The sequence below is a fragment of the Macaca thibetana genome, chromosome 1 (genome assembly GCF_024542745.1).
Source record: "Macaca thibetana thibetana isolate TM-01 chromosome 1, ASM2454274v1, whole genome shotgun sequence".
NCBI classification, from domain to species: domain Eukaryota; kingdom Metazoa; phylum Chordata; class Mammalia; order Primates; family Cercopithecidae; genus Macaca; species Macaca thibetana.
In genome coordinates this window covers 77251277-77266600 of record NC_065578.1, presented here as the reverse complement: position 1 = coordinate 77266600, position 15324 = coordinate 77251277, and the positions used below count along the sequence as shown (strand labels likewise).

Sequence of the window (15324 nt, the reverse complement as noted above, 5' to 3'; positions counted from 1 at the left end):
AGCTATTAAAACATTTTTTTTAACCCACCTAATTATAAATAAAACTATGGGTTTTAAGAGGGCATCTTTGGAAAATAAAGGATATGTAAGCCTGGTACCTTTTGTAGTGCTGCATCAATTTCCCTTTGTTCAAACTGCATGCGTAGTAACTTTTGTTCTTCAATTCTTCTTTGTTCTTCTTCTTCTCTTGCCTTAGCCATTTGTTCAAATCTAGCTTTCATATTCACTTTGTGAGTAAATGGAGCCTCGCTTTTTCTTGCAGGCCTAACATCAACATCATCTTCCTGCAAGAAAGTGGGCCAAGATTAACAATTGCTTGCCTTCTAAAAACAAGTTTCTAAAGTTGTTGCTTAGAAGCACAAAATGATTAACATGTTTGTAATGCATATTTTGGCTACACTGCAGGCACTCAGATTTTTTCTGACTCCCCAGTTCAGGAAAAGTGATAGGTATATTTAATGAAGCATTCTCTTAGTTATAGTCTTTTTCTCCAAATGTCACTGGGACATTGGGACAACAATATCACTGGGATCCCAGCCCGTCTGTCCTACCAACTCTGCTTGGTTTTGATAGCACTTAATTGAAAAAGGTCAGAATACTATACATTCTAAATAATTGTTAAAAATACTCCCTTGATTCCCGTAAGTCCATAATTCCCTACTACATAATAGGAGAAAATCTGTTCTTTCTCACTTAATGATTTTCCTTTTTTACCCTTCTTAGAACTACGTCCCTGTGAATTCCATCCAAATAATGTATTAATGGTGAAATGGCAGGGAAAGGGTGTTTACAACTAACAGAGACAACTGTTGAAAGAGGCAATGACTGAAACATGGGGAAATCACTAAGTAAAATACGTTTATGTCATCTGAGGGGTGAGTTGGAAGCCATGGTAATAATCAAGGGAGTGATTTAAGAGCATAGTCTCAACTGTCAAATACTGTGTCTAGGAAAATAATAATTTGGTAATGATAAGGTCTTTTAGAGCAGTTTTGGTGGAGTGGGGTTAATGTGGGTAGTTAATTAATGGTTTCTAAAGTACTTCATTTGTAGTTGACTTGGTTTCTAACTAGGCATTTGTGGATCTAGTTGGAAATCTCACCATTTATATTTCATAGTACTATGAGGAAATTGCTCCAGGTTGCCACATCCAACTAAAGGGAAATTTGAAACAAGTGCTAGTTTAATTGTCTATATAAGAAAAATCTTGGTTCGGGTGTTTCACTTCAGTTTGAGGTGTTGCACCTCACACCTCATACCTCGTACCTCTCATTTCCGATGAAAGGAGTAGGAGGTTAAAAAAAGTTGGATGGTTTTTCTGGCTCTGCATTATATTTTTTATTTGATGTTGGGAAATCATGGGACATCAGACAGCCTGCTACCTGATGCATCGATTCTTTTTTGTGCCATTATTTACCTTCAGTTGATAAATATAATGCCTGACTGGTTGTTGCTAATGAATGAATGAATGAATAGCTTCTTTTAAAAAAAAATTATACGTGAAAGACTAAGAAAAATACATGTTAAACCATGATTTGCTTACTGTAGTTTTATCTGAACAGACTTCTGAGACTTAAATTTAAAAAGGACCTCTTTGTTCACAGTATACACTTTTTTTGTTGTTTACCAAATGAACCTTTAAGATGGAATATTTCAGCAGGTACAAAAATTGCTATTCTGAGTCCCTCCCCGTTAATAACTTGCCTTTCAGATTTTAGCCTGTTTGTGTAAATTCATAACTATTCATTTAGCTGCCTCAAACCTGCATTTAGAAAATAAATTTGAGTAAGTAAAATAATTTCTCTTGAGCTGAAAATTTATGAGCAGTCCTTCAATCAAGTACAATTGTCAACTTTTCTTGAGCTCCTAAAAAGCCAGGTTAAAACATACTTCTGGGAAAGAAATCTAAGAGAGTAATATAAATGGAACTCTGTAGGTACATTCTTTATAGGGCATTGGCGCTCTCAGCCCATGAATGTTAAAGTCAGCAGTTAGGCAGTGTATTTTCCTTGAGATACAATGGGGCATAAGATAATTTTGGAGTAGACTTTATTAGAAACTCTAGAAATTCAAACATTATATAAGGCATTTAAGTACCAAATGAGGGGTGCATGTTTAAGTGCTACAGGAGCTGAGATGGAATTCTCTGATTAGGTAAGGTTATATAAATGAGTTGAGCCTTGACAGAATATAAACATTTTGAAGACACACTGAACATTGATATTTCTCGCTCTGTCACCCAGGCTGGAGTGCAGTGGCATGATCTTGGCTCACTGCAACCCCCGCCTCCCGGGTTCAAGCTGTTCTCCTGTCTCAGCCTCCTGTGTAGCTGGGATCATAGGCGTCTGCCACCACGTCCAGCTAATTTTTGTATTTTTAGTAGAGACAGTGTTTCGCCATGTTGGCCAGGCTGGTCTCGAACTCCTGACCTCAGGTGATCCGCCCACCTCAGCCTCCCAAAGTGCTGGGAATTACAGGCATAAGCCACCACGCTCAGCTGTTAACCAGTTTTTAAATGCGAGTTCAATCACTTTTAACCCAGAAAGGTATGATAGGAGGGACTTCATTGTCCTCCAGAGGAAACTCCATTCAGGATATTCTGATGGGGTATAAAAGTTCAGCCATGTCCTAATATCATATCCATGTATGCTAGAGTAACAGCAATAAAATAAGAAGTCACCTATCTTATTTTTGTTTTTACCTACATATTTTGTAGGTATAGGTATGACTGCTAAGGTTTCACTACCAGTAACAAAAGGAAGTAAGTGCATGCTGATTGAACTTTTCTTTACCTTCCATGTTACACCTATAAATACTGATCTTTGGCCATTCATCCACTAAATGTTGATGTTCTCCAGGGTTTAATTCACTTTCAACGATTAACTTTCTAAGCAGCTTTATCTACTCGTACTTTCCATTGCTATCCATAAAAGTTAGAATCTGCTTCCCTCTCACCTTAGTTCAGGACCTTTGTTAGACTGCCTTTACCTTATCCAAATATCGCTCAAACTTTACATGCCAAAACTATTCACCCCAACTCCCCAGACCTGATTTCTCTATAGCATCATCTAGTTATCCTGAAGTAATGGTAGCCCCCTCCGCAACCAACTGCCCAAAAAGCAACCTATAACCCTTTTTTGTCTGTTTAACTTCTATCCATACCAGAGTCTAACCTAGTTTTGTTAATTAGGTCTGTTTTTCTCCCTTGGCCCCAACTTCATGCCTGTCTTCCAGTTCATCCTCCATGGTCCCAGAATTCTTGCATAAACCTAAATGTTTCATTACTCTGACCTAAAGAGTTGATTATTAACATTGTTTCCCAGATCATAGTTTCTGCAAGATTTAAGAAGACCATTAACCAGCCACAACTTATTTTTACAACCTTGTATCCTATCACTTATTCTGTGAACCTTGCCTTGTAGTCCTTTGAACCTGTTTTCCATTCCCCAAATACATTTTTACAACCTCTGAGTTAATTGAAAGGCTTCTCCTCTATCTGGAATGCCTCTCCTCTTTACTTGTAACTTGTATTCAGCCTTCACACTCACCTTAAATGTCAGCTTGGCCCTGTTAAACATATCCTAGGTATATTGACTCCACCCAGTTTGATTCTGTAATAACTTCTATTATAGTACTTACAATAATGAGAATTTTTTTCAGTCATACGTCATTAGACTGAACTTTTTTTTTTTCTTTTGAGACGGAGTCTCGCTGTATCGCCAGGCTGGAGTGCAGTCTCAGCCTTCTGAGTAGCTGAGACTACAGACCCGTGCCACCACGCCCAGCTAATTTTTGTATTTTTAATAGAGATGGGGTTTCACCATGTTGGCCAGGATGGTCTCAATCTCCTGACCTGGTGATCCACCCGCCTCGGCCTCCCAAAGTGCTGGGATTACAGGTGTGAGCCACCACGCCCAGCCGTAGACTGAACTTCTTCAAGGTATGTTATATCCACGTATATATCCCCAAAACAACAGATCCAACATGTTAAAAATGTTCAAAATTTTTTAGATGTTAAAAAATAGAAATGGTAGGCCGGGCGCGGTGGCTCAAGCCTGTAATCCCAGCACTTTGGGAGGCCGAGACGGGCGGATCACGAGGTCAGGAGATCGAGACCATCCTGGCTAACACGGTGAAACCCCGTCTCTACTAAAAAATACAAAAAACTAGCTGGGCGAGGTGGCGGGCGCCTGTAGTCCCAGCTACTTGGGAGGCTGAGGCAGGAGAATGGCGTGAACCCGGGAGGCGGAGCTTGCAGTGAGCTGAGATCCGGCCACTGCACTCCAGCTTGGGCGACAGAGCGAGACTCCGTCTCAAAAAAAAAAAAAAAAAATAGAAATGGTGTTTGCTTTTGGCAATGATGAAAAGGTTTATCTACAACTAACCTAGGCCTTAGGCTTGTATGTCACACAAACTTAGGTGCATTTCAAATTGGTTGATGTTTCACAGCATCTCCATTTGTCTCAAATAGCTTATGAAGCCTCTTCCAAACTAGTCTGGTTTCCCATATTGTTACTATATACTCTCACTATTCCTTCCTCTTTCTTCCTCTCCATCACCATCCCCAAGTCCTGCCAGTTTTGACTCCTGCATACTTACTTGTCCTTTCCATCCCAGCCCTAGTTCAAATCCCCAGGCCTTCTCTGACCACCCTTTACAAAACAGTAACACATACTCTTATTTCTCTTACTCTGCTTTATTAATCTTCATAGCTTTCATTTGTTAACCACCTGATAATTGTTTTCCACCCCTCCCGAGCCCCAACCCATGTATTAGATTCTAAACACTATATGAACAGGGACTATAAGTTTAGTTACTGATGTCTTATGTCCAAAGCAGTCCCTGGAACATAGTAGTCATTCAAATTATTTATTTATTTCAGACAGAGTCTCACTCTGTCGCCAAGGCTGGAGTGTGCAGTGGTGCAATCTCGGCTCACTGCAGTCTCCACCTCCCAGGTTCAAGCCATACTCCTGCCTCAGCCTCCCTAGTAGCTGGGATTATAGGCACCCATCATTATGCCAAGCTAATTTTTGTATTTCTGTAGAGACAGGGTTTCACCATGTTGGCCAGGCTGGTCTTGAACTCTTGACCTCAGGTGATCCACCCTCCTCGGCCTCCCAAAGTGCTTGGAATTACAGGCGTGAGCTACCGCGCCTGGCCTCGAATGATTTTTTAATGTATGTATCTAAGACCACATAGCTTCAGCATGATCTAGCTATATAGACAATATCTGACAATATCCATGCTTTGTTGTTTTAGAGACAGGGTCTTGCTCTGACACCCAGGCTGGAGTGCAGTAGTGTAATCACAGTTCACTACAGCCTCAACCACCCAGGCTCAATCAGTCCTCCCACCTCAGCCTCCCAAGTAGCTGGAACTACAGGCATACATCACCAAGCTCGGATAATTTTTTTGTGTTTTTTGTACAGATAGGCACCCATCATTATGCCCAGCTAATTTTTATATTTCTGTAGAGACAGGGTTTTGCCATGTTGCCCAGGCTGGCCTTCAAATGACTCAAGTGACACACCCACCTCGGCCTCCCAAAGTGCTGGGACTACAAGTGTGAGCCACTGTGCCCTGCCAATATCCATGTTTTAAGAATCCCTTCACATGGCATCTAAGACTCCATGATCATCTCAATTATGCTTGCATCTTCATTATCTTTTGCTGTCCTTTGCACTCGTGCATGCCTCAATAATAATGAATTGCTTATAGTCCCAATAATTGGCACACAGTTTCTTCGTTCTATCCTTTTATCCAGTCTCCTCTGAAGGCGCTCCCAAATTCCCATATCTGTTTTGCTAGCTAAATGCTTGATCAAAATATATTTCTAGAATATAGGTTAAATTCTGTTAAACATTATAGGAATGCTGGCAGAAAAAAAATTTCTAGATCTCATTTAAACCAGTATTCATAATCACAGAAATAGTCCTTAAGCTAGAAGGGCTATTACAGGTCAGTGATTGCCTCTTTATTTTATGTTTGAAGGTAATTCAAATTCATGTCATCAGAATTCTCATTTAGGCTCTTCCACACTGAATTACTGCTGTAACTTTGAGCAAGTATTAGACTTTATGGGTTTCATCTAAAAAATAAAGTATTAATAATATGGAGTTTAACTTGAATATACACTAGTTCTACTGACTCAACTAAAACATATGCCAAAAAACATTATTTTAGTTGTATAATTTTTTTGTAGAGACGGGGTTTCACTATGTTGCCCAGGCTAGCCTAGAACTCCTGGATCATGTGATCCTCCCTTCTTGGCCTCCCAGAGTGCTGGGATTATAGGCATGAGCCACCACGCCCAGCCGAAAAATACTTCTGAACATTTTTGCTAGCGTGAACCATTTGACATTCACTACAGGTTTTAACACTGATAAAGGTGATTTTGAAACAATGCTAGTCTTTCAAAGTCTAAGATCTACATGTGTTTTTGCTATTTACTTCCCAGATTACTGTATACACCAATGATTAATTTTAAGTACTAAAACTTATTTCAAAGCCAGTGTTACTTCTGTTAAATTTATTATTACTGTATCATAACTATGTTAAATATAAGGATAATATACCTCATGAAAATTTTCTGCTTCTCGCTCTTTAATTTCAAGGTCAATTGCTCTCCTTCTTGCTCGCTCTTCTTCTATTTTTTTCTGTATTTCTTTTTCAGACAACTGTCCAATTTTTTCAAACTTGCTTTTTAGGTTTTTAGCTTGAATAGAGCCACTCCTTTTTAATTTGATCAGTTCTTCATATTCTCTGCTCAATCCAAATGTTTCATTTTCTTCCTCTTCCTTCAAAAAAAAAAAATAATAAGTTTTTTGCTGCCGTTTTAGTCTCATGTTGCCCAGGCTGGCCTTGAATTCCTGTGTTTAAGCAATCCTCCTGCCTCAGCTTCCCAAGGAGCTGGGACTACAGGCACATGCCACCATGCGTGACTCCAGAAAAAAAAAAATTTTTGAATATCAGCATACTAGTTTGTACAATAAACCATCCAAAAAAATGTGTACTATTTCTTATTTGAAACCAAAAATACAGCTTAACCTCTTCTCTAAATGCAGTGTCCAAATTTACTAACTCAAAATGGTGCTACAAATTTAAGGCATTATTGAAAACATTCTACTTAAAATACTATTCGCATCAGGGAATATGGTTAAAATCCTCTGACATCCCTTGATAACCTGCTAAAACTAAAATATTCATGACAAAATTAGCTTTTCCTAGGAGTTGCAGGAAGGTCTTTGTTAGGGGAAGCCAAAAAAATAATTGAAAGAACAGTAAGCCGGGTGCAGTGGCTCATGCCTGTAATCCCAGCACTTTGGGAGACCGAGGCTGGAGTGCAGTGGCGCAATCTCGGCTTACTGCAAGTTCCGCCTCCCAGGTTCACACCATTCTCCTGCCTCAGCCTCTCGAATAGCTGAGACCACAGGCGTCTGCCACCAGGCCCAGCTAATTTTTTGTATTTTTTTAATTGAGACGGGGTTTTACCATGTTAGCCGGGATGGTCTCGATCTCCTGACCTCGTGATCTACCCACCTCAGCCTCCCAACGTGCTGGGATTACAGGCGTGAGCCACCATGCCCGGCCCATCTTGTTCTTCTGTTCAGATTTCTTTCCCCTGACTTTTCACAATTTATTATTACTAGTCCTTTGTAATATTTATCAAACCCTAATACCACCATATGGAATGGTAAAATACTACAGGTATTCCTGGTATACTTTTCCTGTAGAAGACCTAAAGTTCTAGGCAGAGTTTTAAAAGGTAGAGGCAGAGGGTGTGACAGTCTGGGATGTTATGACATGAAGCTTAATTTCTTAACCAAGGGGTAAGAGAAAACGTTCCTTTATACTATTTCCACTTTTTAGACTATGTGGGGTGAAAATACACGACTCATAAGAAACCTAGACCTTGGAATATTTTCCTACAGCACATTCCTGGTATTTATTTATACATTTATATTTATATTCTCAGGGTCCGCTAGATAATTTGCCAGCCACACCTGGTGCAGAGAAGTAAAACTTCCCTTCCCACGTGCCCACTGCCCCAACCCATAAAAAACGGGCACCTTCCAAGAGATTGCAACTTCTGTGTAGGAACTCACTCGGTTCCTAGGTCGTAAGTTGGTGAGAGGACCCCACCAAGGTGCCTGCCAAACATGCCATACCATTGCCAGTCCAAGTCATGAGGCTACATGTTAGACCCCGACCCTGTTCATGTGTGTGTCCTGGTCCCTGGCAGGGACCAAGGCTGATGCTGAATACAGGCCCCAATTCTACCTTTCTCTTCTGCTGCCCACGCAACCCGGGCCACCCAGAGGGATAGCAGCAGAGTCCCAAGAGGGAAGAAGGTTAGGCAGGGCCTTGGGAAGGGGGCTGATGAAAACCCATTCCAGGGAGGCAGGAAGGCGGCGTGAAGCCCTAGTAAGCAAAAGCTATAAAGGGCATGCTTCATCGTCCAATCAGCTTTCACTTATATACAACACACAAATTCAAAGGTAAAATTAAGAATTTCAAGACAGTGGCTGGCATGATGGCTAATGGATGTAATCCCAGAACTGTGGGAGGCTCAGGTGGGAGGATCGCTTGCCAGGAGTTGGAGACCAGCCTGGGCAACAAAGTGCGATCACCCCACCTTTAGAGAAAAAAAAAAAAAGGCCCGGCGCGGTGGCTCACGCCTGTAATCCCAGCACTTTGGGAAGCTGAGGCGGGTGAATCACGAGGTCAGGAGATGGAGACCATCCTGGCTAATACGGTGAAACACCATCTCTACCAAAAATTACAAAAAATTAGCCGGGCCTGGTGGCAGGCGCCTGTAGTCCCAGCTACTCCAGAGGCTGAGGCAGGAGAATGGCGTGAACCCGGGAGGCGGAGCTTGCAGTGAGCCAAGATCGTGCCACTACACTCCAGCCTGGGCGACAGAGCGAGCCTCCGTCTCAAAAAAAAAAAAAAAAAAAAAAAAAAAAGTGCTGGGCACAGTGGCTCACACCTGTAATCCCAGCACTTTGGGAGGCCAAGGTGGGCGGATCACCTGAAGTCAGGAGTTCGAGATCAGCCTGGCCAACATGGTGAAACCCGTCTCTACTAAAAATGCAAAAGTTAGCCAGGCATCGTGGCACATGCCTGTAATCCCAGCCACTCCGGAGGCTGAGGCAGGAGAATTGCTTGAACCTGGGAGGTGGAGGTTGCAATGAACTGAGATCGTGCCATTGCACTCCAACCTGGTCGACAGAGCAAGACTCCATCTCAAAAAAAAAAAAAAACAATTAAAAATTAGCCAGACATGGTGCTGCGTGCACCTAAAGTCCCAGCTACACAGAAGGCTGAGACATGAGGATCACTTGAGCACGGGAGGTCAATGCTGCAGTGAGCCATGTTCACACCACAAAAAAGAATTTCAAGACAGCAACCTCAACATTAAACCCCAAATGCAGGGCCTTCTGAACATGGAGTCTTGTGAGTGCACAAGGTGCATGCCCATGAAGCTGGCACTGTATAGTCTACATATATGTATTGAATATAAATATGCATATTTATGAACTATATAAATAAATAGTAATAGCTCAGTCCCTTGCAAACCTCGATACTTTTTTATTAAACTAGCAAGGAAGGAGTAGTTAAAGCAGACTAGAAAGTACACATAATTGTGCAGACACCTGTACCATGTAAGCACCTCATAGTAGTATGCTGAATATCGTAAAGGTGAATAATAATACAAAGTTATTGTAAGGTGATATAAGTAAAATATTTAGCTAATAAATATGGGTAATATAAATAGATATTTCTTAAAATCTTACCTCTCCCATTTCCTGTCTCAGTTGTTCAAATTCTTGTTTCTCCATTTCTAACTTATGCTTCCGTTCTTCCTCTGTTCGTCGTTTTTCTTCTTCCATTTTTTGTTTTAATAATTCTTCAAAATTAATTTCCAGTTTTCCCGGTGTAAGAGATTCTTGAGAGACTGTCTTATACATCTCTGGGGAGTCATCATCTACTACCTATTTAAAATAATTCTTTTATCACTCTGGCCAGAATTATACACACTAAAAAGGGACTATTTCTTGAAGAAACTGGGATTTCTTTACTGTTTGATTTTAATTTTGGTTTTTGTTTTTTGAGACAGAGTTTCAATCTTATTGCCCAGGCTGGAGTGCAATGGTGCAATCTTAGCTCACCGCAACCTCCGCCTCCCAGATTCAAGCAGTTCTCCTGCTTCAGCCTCCCGAGTAGCTGGGATTACAGGCATGCGCCACCACGCCTGGCTAATTTTGTATTTTTAGTAGAGACAGGGTTTCTCCATGTTGGTCAGGCTGGTCTTGAACTCCTGACCTGAGGTGATCTGCCCGCCTTGGCCTCCAAAAGTGCTGGGATTACAGGCGTGAGCCACCATGCCCAGCCAGATTTCTTAAACAGGTTTCACACTGAACAAAAAACAAGGGGACTTAACAGCAAACAAGGAATTCTCAACACAGTGTTCAAAAATAAATAAATAAATAAATAAATAAATAAATAAATAAATAAATGGGAAGAATTATTGGAAAATGTAAGACTGAGGTATTTTGTAACTATCAGGTTACCAGGAAATGGTAACCATCTATTCTCTATCACAATGAAGACAAAAAATACTTTATTCATATCATGAGTACTTTGAATTAGACATTAAGATTTCCTAATTTGAGAACATTTTTAATTGGATTAAAATGGCTCTCCATTTTGGTAATTAAAGCATTTAAGTTAATCATGATTTTGTCTGAATGAATTAGATAACCAGTCATGATCTCTTCATAATCAGGCAAAAATCATTCTTAGTGCTATGAGTTTATTGTTTATTTGCTGTTGGGCTAATTTTAAAGAAATAATAATAGATAATACTGAGAGCTGCCAAGTACAGTTATAAGCACTTTACATGTATTAATTTATTTAATCCTATAACCCTATGAAGTCGTTACCAATATCCTCATTTTACAGACAAGGAAACTGAGGCACTGAAAAGTAATTGTCTAAAGTCAACACAAATGCTATGTGGCAAAGCTGGGATTCAAACTTCAAAATCTTTCTAATAAGATTATAGGCCAGGCACAGTGGCTCACGCCTGTAATCCCAGCACTTTGCAAGGCCAAGGCAGGTGGATCATGAAGTCAGGAGTTCGAGACCAGCCTGACCAACATGGTGAAACCCTGTCTCTACTAAAAATACAAAAATAAGCCGGGTGTGGTGGTGGGTGCCTGTAATCCCAGCTACTGGGGAGGCTAAGGCAGGAGAATCACTTGAACTTGGGAGGTGGAAGGTGCAGTGAGCCGAGATCACACCATTGCACTCCAGCCTGGGTGACAGAGCGAGACTCCATCTCAAAAAAAAAAAAAAAAAAAAAAAAAAAAAAAGTTTATAGACCAGGCATGGTATAACATAACCCTCTGGCCTGAACTGTGACCCTGTGGTTGAAATAGACATAGGAGAATGAGACAAGGGGTATTATTCATTTGCTCCAAGTTTTATCAAGGCAATCCAGGCTTTACCACAGAACTATTTCAACTCAGAAACAATGTTTAAGTGGTTTACAATTCAAAGACTGCCTGAAATTTTTAAATTTTATATATGCATGAACTAAGCTATAGTATGAAATCACAATACTTACTCCTGGATAAATTACAATACTTATTTGTGGATAAGAAAATAATATAAATGTAAAAGGAAGTTTTTCTTTCTCTTTAGAAATGTGTTTAGGAAACTTGGTTTTGTTTTAACGCAGTTTTCTCCCCTGCATTTTTTTCCACTAGTGAATCATGGTAAAAAGGCAGTTTTGGCCTACAAATCTGCCCCGAGGACTAGGTCTTGTAATCTTCACAGTTACTTCTCTTCTACCGCTTCTAAACCTGCTTATTCTCCAACAATTAAGTGCATTCACAACGTCTGTAGGATTTCTATGTAGAAACCATTTATGAATCAGGGATTACCTACTGCATGCAAGATTTCAATATCACTTGTTCCATCAACATTTACTGGAGGTCTGTTATGCTAGGCATTGTGCCACATGTTTGATGAACAGTCTTGGCCTCATGGAGTGGAAAAGACAGCCATAAGTGATAACAATACAGGATTAGCGCTACGATAGAAGAGTACTAAATGCTGTAAGAATTCATGGAAGAAGGTGTTTATTATCAGGAAAGGCTTTCCAGAGGAAATGGAAAGTTATGAATTGGAATTAGCAGAGCACAGGGAAAGGAGTGAGGGACATCTTTCAGACAGTGTGAAGGCTGAGAGAGTCTCACTTTGAAGAAATACAAACAAATTTAGCATATTTGGAACAAAGAGCAGATTAAGGAAGGATCAAGAAATGAAACGGGAGCAATATACAAGAGCAAGACTATAAAGAAATTTGTTTTAGAAGTTTTTGGATTTTTACTTAAGAAAAGTGTGAAAATATTAAGCAAAACTGTAACAAAACACAATCAAAATTTCTTTTTAAAGCTCACTCCTGGCTTTGCAGGAAAGAATAGGTTACAGGTAAGATAACAAGTTAATTAGGAGTTGGTCCCAGGCAAATTGTAACAGTAACTTGGATTATAGTAGTGGCAGTGGAAAATGGGGGGGAAACTGACAGATTTTAGAGTGATTTAGGAGGCAGAATAAATGAGACTTAGTGACTGGTTGGACGTCAGGCATGAATAAGAAGATAGAAGTGTTTCAGGCTTCCAAGTTTCTGATTTGAGTATCTGTGTGGGCGATAAAGCCAAATAAACACTTGGACATATGTGTCTGATGCTCACCCATATTGAGGAAGAAAACCAGCTTATGATATCACCAAAGCCAATTATAATGTATCAAGAAGGAGATGCAGGGCTCAAGTCTCAAATTGCTTGAAAATTGTTTGTCAGATAACTGTACATTGCACAAACATAAAACTGGTATAGGAAGTATAGTCATAACCTTGTGACAGTTAAGTTAGGTATCAATTTCCAGGAGTGATGAGTGAGCATTTTGGAGAGAGAAATAATTCTGATTAAATGACTCAGGTCATTTAATATATAGTGGGTGGGATGAAAACTGAAAATAAAGAAGGAAAGGAAGGAAATAAAGGAATGAAGGAGGGGAAAAGGGAGTGTGGGAAGGAGGTGGGGAAAGAATGGAGAGGAAGAAAGGAAAAGTTAGGGGAGGAAACTCCCTACTTCTTCTTCTTCCTTGGATACTTAGTTCTGGAAAACATGTTTTCCCAGAGAAGGGACATAATATTCCATCCTTTGTGCCAAGTGTGGCAGTTTAAATCAGAATCTTCTGAACACTAAACTGAAGCAAATACCTTCAATCAACTGGTGTTATTCCACCAGTTGGGAGACTTCAAAATACATTTGCCATTTCTACTCTTGGCACAGATTCCAGAAATAATAGGGTATTCTCTAAAGTCTAATGATTCTATTAATATATTCTCAAAGGTGAATTCTAATAGCATTCTCCAGTTAGCTTCTGTCTTACCATGTTTCTCCTTGCTTCAGCAAATGCCTTCTTTTCTTCCTCTATTCTCCTTCTGGCTTCTTCTTCTGCTTTCCTTTTTTCATCTTCTCTTCTTTGCCTTTCTATTTCTTCAAAACTGAGTTTGAGTTTACCAGGGCGGTACCCTTTAAAAATTTTTGCTGTGTCTTGGTTTTCCTCTTCTTCATTTACCTAACAAAATAAACAGTTCATTACTAAGAATTGAGATTCATCAGAAAAAGGAATGAATTATCAAACAAAAGGCACAGAATTAGCCACTTCACATAGGACTGTTTGAATGCCCTTAATATACTTGACCAAAATCCTCTTCCTTTTTAATGTCTTATATGATAAAATATTCAAGTTTGGAGAAATTCCATATAAAGATGTACTCAGGTTAAATAAAACTTCTCAAGAAAGTCAAATTTCTATAGATAAATTTGAATATTAAAACATTTTTAGCCAGGTGTTGTGGCGGCTCACGCCTGTAATTCCAGAACTTTAGGAGGCAGGAGGATCGCTTGAGCCCAGGAGTTCAAGACCAGCCTGGGCAACAGAGCAAGACCTCGTCTCTACTAAAAACCAAAAAACACATTATAGCCATTGTGGTGGTGTGTGCCCGTAGTCCCAGCTACTCGAGAAGCTGAGGTGGGAGGATCCCTTGGGCCCAGTAGGTTGAGGCTTCAGTGAGGGGTTACTGTTGAGTATTAACTTTCCCAGAACAAATATAAAATGTGTATGTGTGTGCTATCATTGGGGTTCAAGTATATCTACACAGCATCTCTTTGGTAGTAAAATAAGGTTCTCATTTTGTAATATTTGTAGTTTTTTTTTTACTGTGAACTATGGTGCCTCATACTAACCAGATAAAAGATTATTATCTAGAACTATTTTATATAAAATTCCAGCTTTATGATTTTATCATTAAAGTTTTAATTTATTATTAAATTTACTATAATATCCATTGAAATGCATTATTTAATAATACTATTTCTTTATTAAGTTGACCACCAGAAATATCTAAAATGTGTAGATACTATGCAGCTATACCCAAGAGTAATAACATTTTCAAATAAATGTCTAGAAAATTAAATTTTTATATATATAATTACTAGAACATCATTCAAGCAAGCTGATCAAGAAATTTCTGTAACTTTAAAATTACAAATATTCCATTTTTAGATCCTTTTTTTTTTTTTGAGACAAGGTCTCACTCTGTCACCCAGGCTGGAATCCAGTGGCTCATTCATAGTTCACCATAGCCTTGATTTCCCAGGCTCAAGCAATCTTCTCACCTCAGCACCTGGGGAGCTTGGACTACAGGTCTGTGCCACCACACCTGACTAATTTTTGTATTTGTTTTTGTAGAAACATGGTTTCCACATGTTGCTCAGGCTGGTCTCAAACTCCTGGGCTCAAGGGATCTGCCTGCCTCAGCCTCCCAAAGTGCTGAGATTACAGGCATGAGCCACCATGCCTGGCCCATTTTTAAATCTTAAAATGAATCAGTGTATTCTTATTTCAATTTTACTTTTTATTGATAAATCTATTAATACCATAATAATACTTAACATTTTCAAAGAACTACTGTATATGTAACAAACACCATTTTAAGTGCTTCCTAGATATTAACTCATTTAACCATTTAAGAAATAGGCATTTTAAAAAATCCAAGTCATTGTGGAAGTTAAAAAAAAAGAAGAAAGCGCTTTCATTTTTACCGTTTTAAAAATCAAGAAACTGGCCGGGCGCGGTGGCTCAAGCCTGTAATCCCAGCACTTTGGGAGGCCGAGACGGGCGGATCACGAGGTCAGGAAATCAAGACCATCCTGGCTAACACGGTGAAACCCCGTCTCT

The 15324-nt window shown here is 39.6% G+C and overlaps 1 protein-coding gene across 5 annotated transcripts in view; it reads right to left on the bottom strand.

Annotated features, from left to right (window-relative positions):
- Nucleotides 1–15324, bottom strand: part of NEXN (nexilin F-actin binding protein) — a 58582-nt gene that overhangs the window by 6343 nt on the left and 36915 nt on the right. For all 5 annotated transcript variants that reach the window (XM_050805481.1, XM_050805476.1, XM_050805491.1 and 2 more), the window contains 4 exons: nucleotides 13471–13659; nucleotides 9801–9998; nucleotides 6579–6800; nucleotides 99–284 (listed from right to left, as the gene is read on the bottom strand). In XM_050805481.1, coding sequence (XP_050661438.1) covers nucleotides 99–284; nucleotides 6579–6800; nucleotides 9801–9998; nucleotides 13471–13659 — 795 coding nt within the window. The remainder of the gene's footprint in view (nucleotides 1–98; nucleotides 285–6578; nucleotides 6801–9800; nucleotides 9999–13470; nucleotides 13660–15324) is intronic.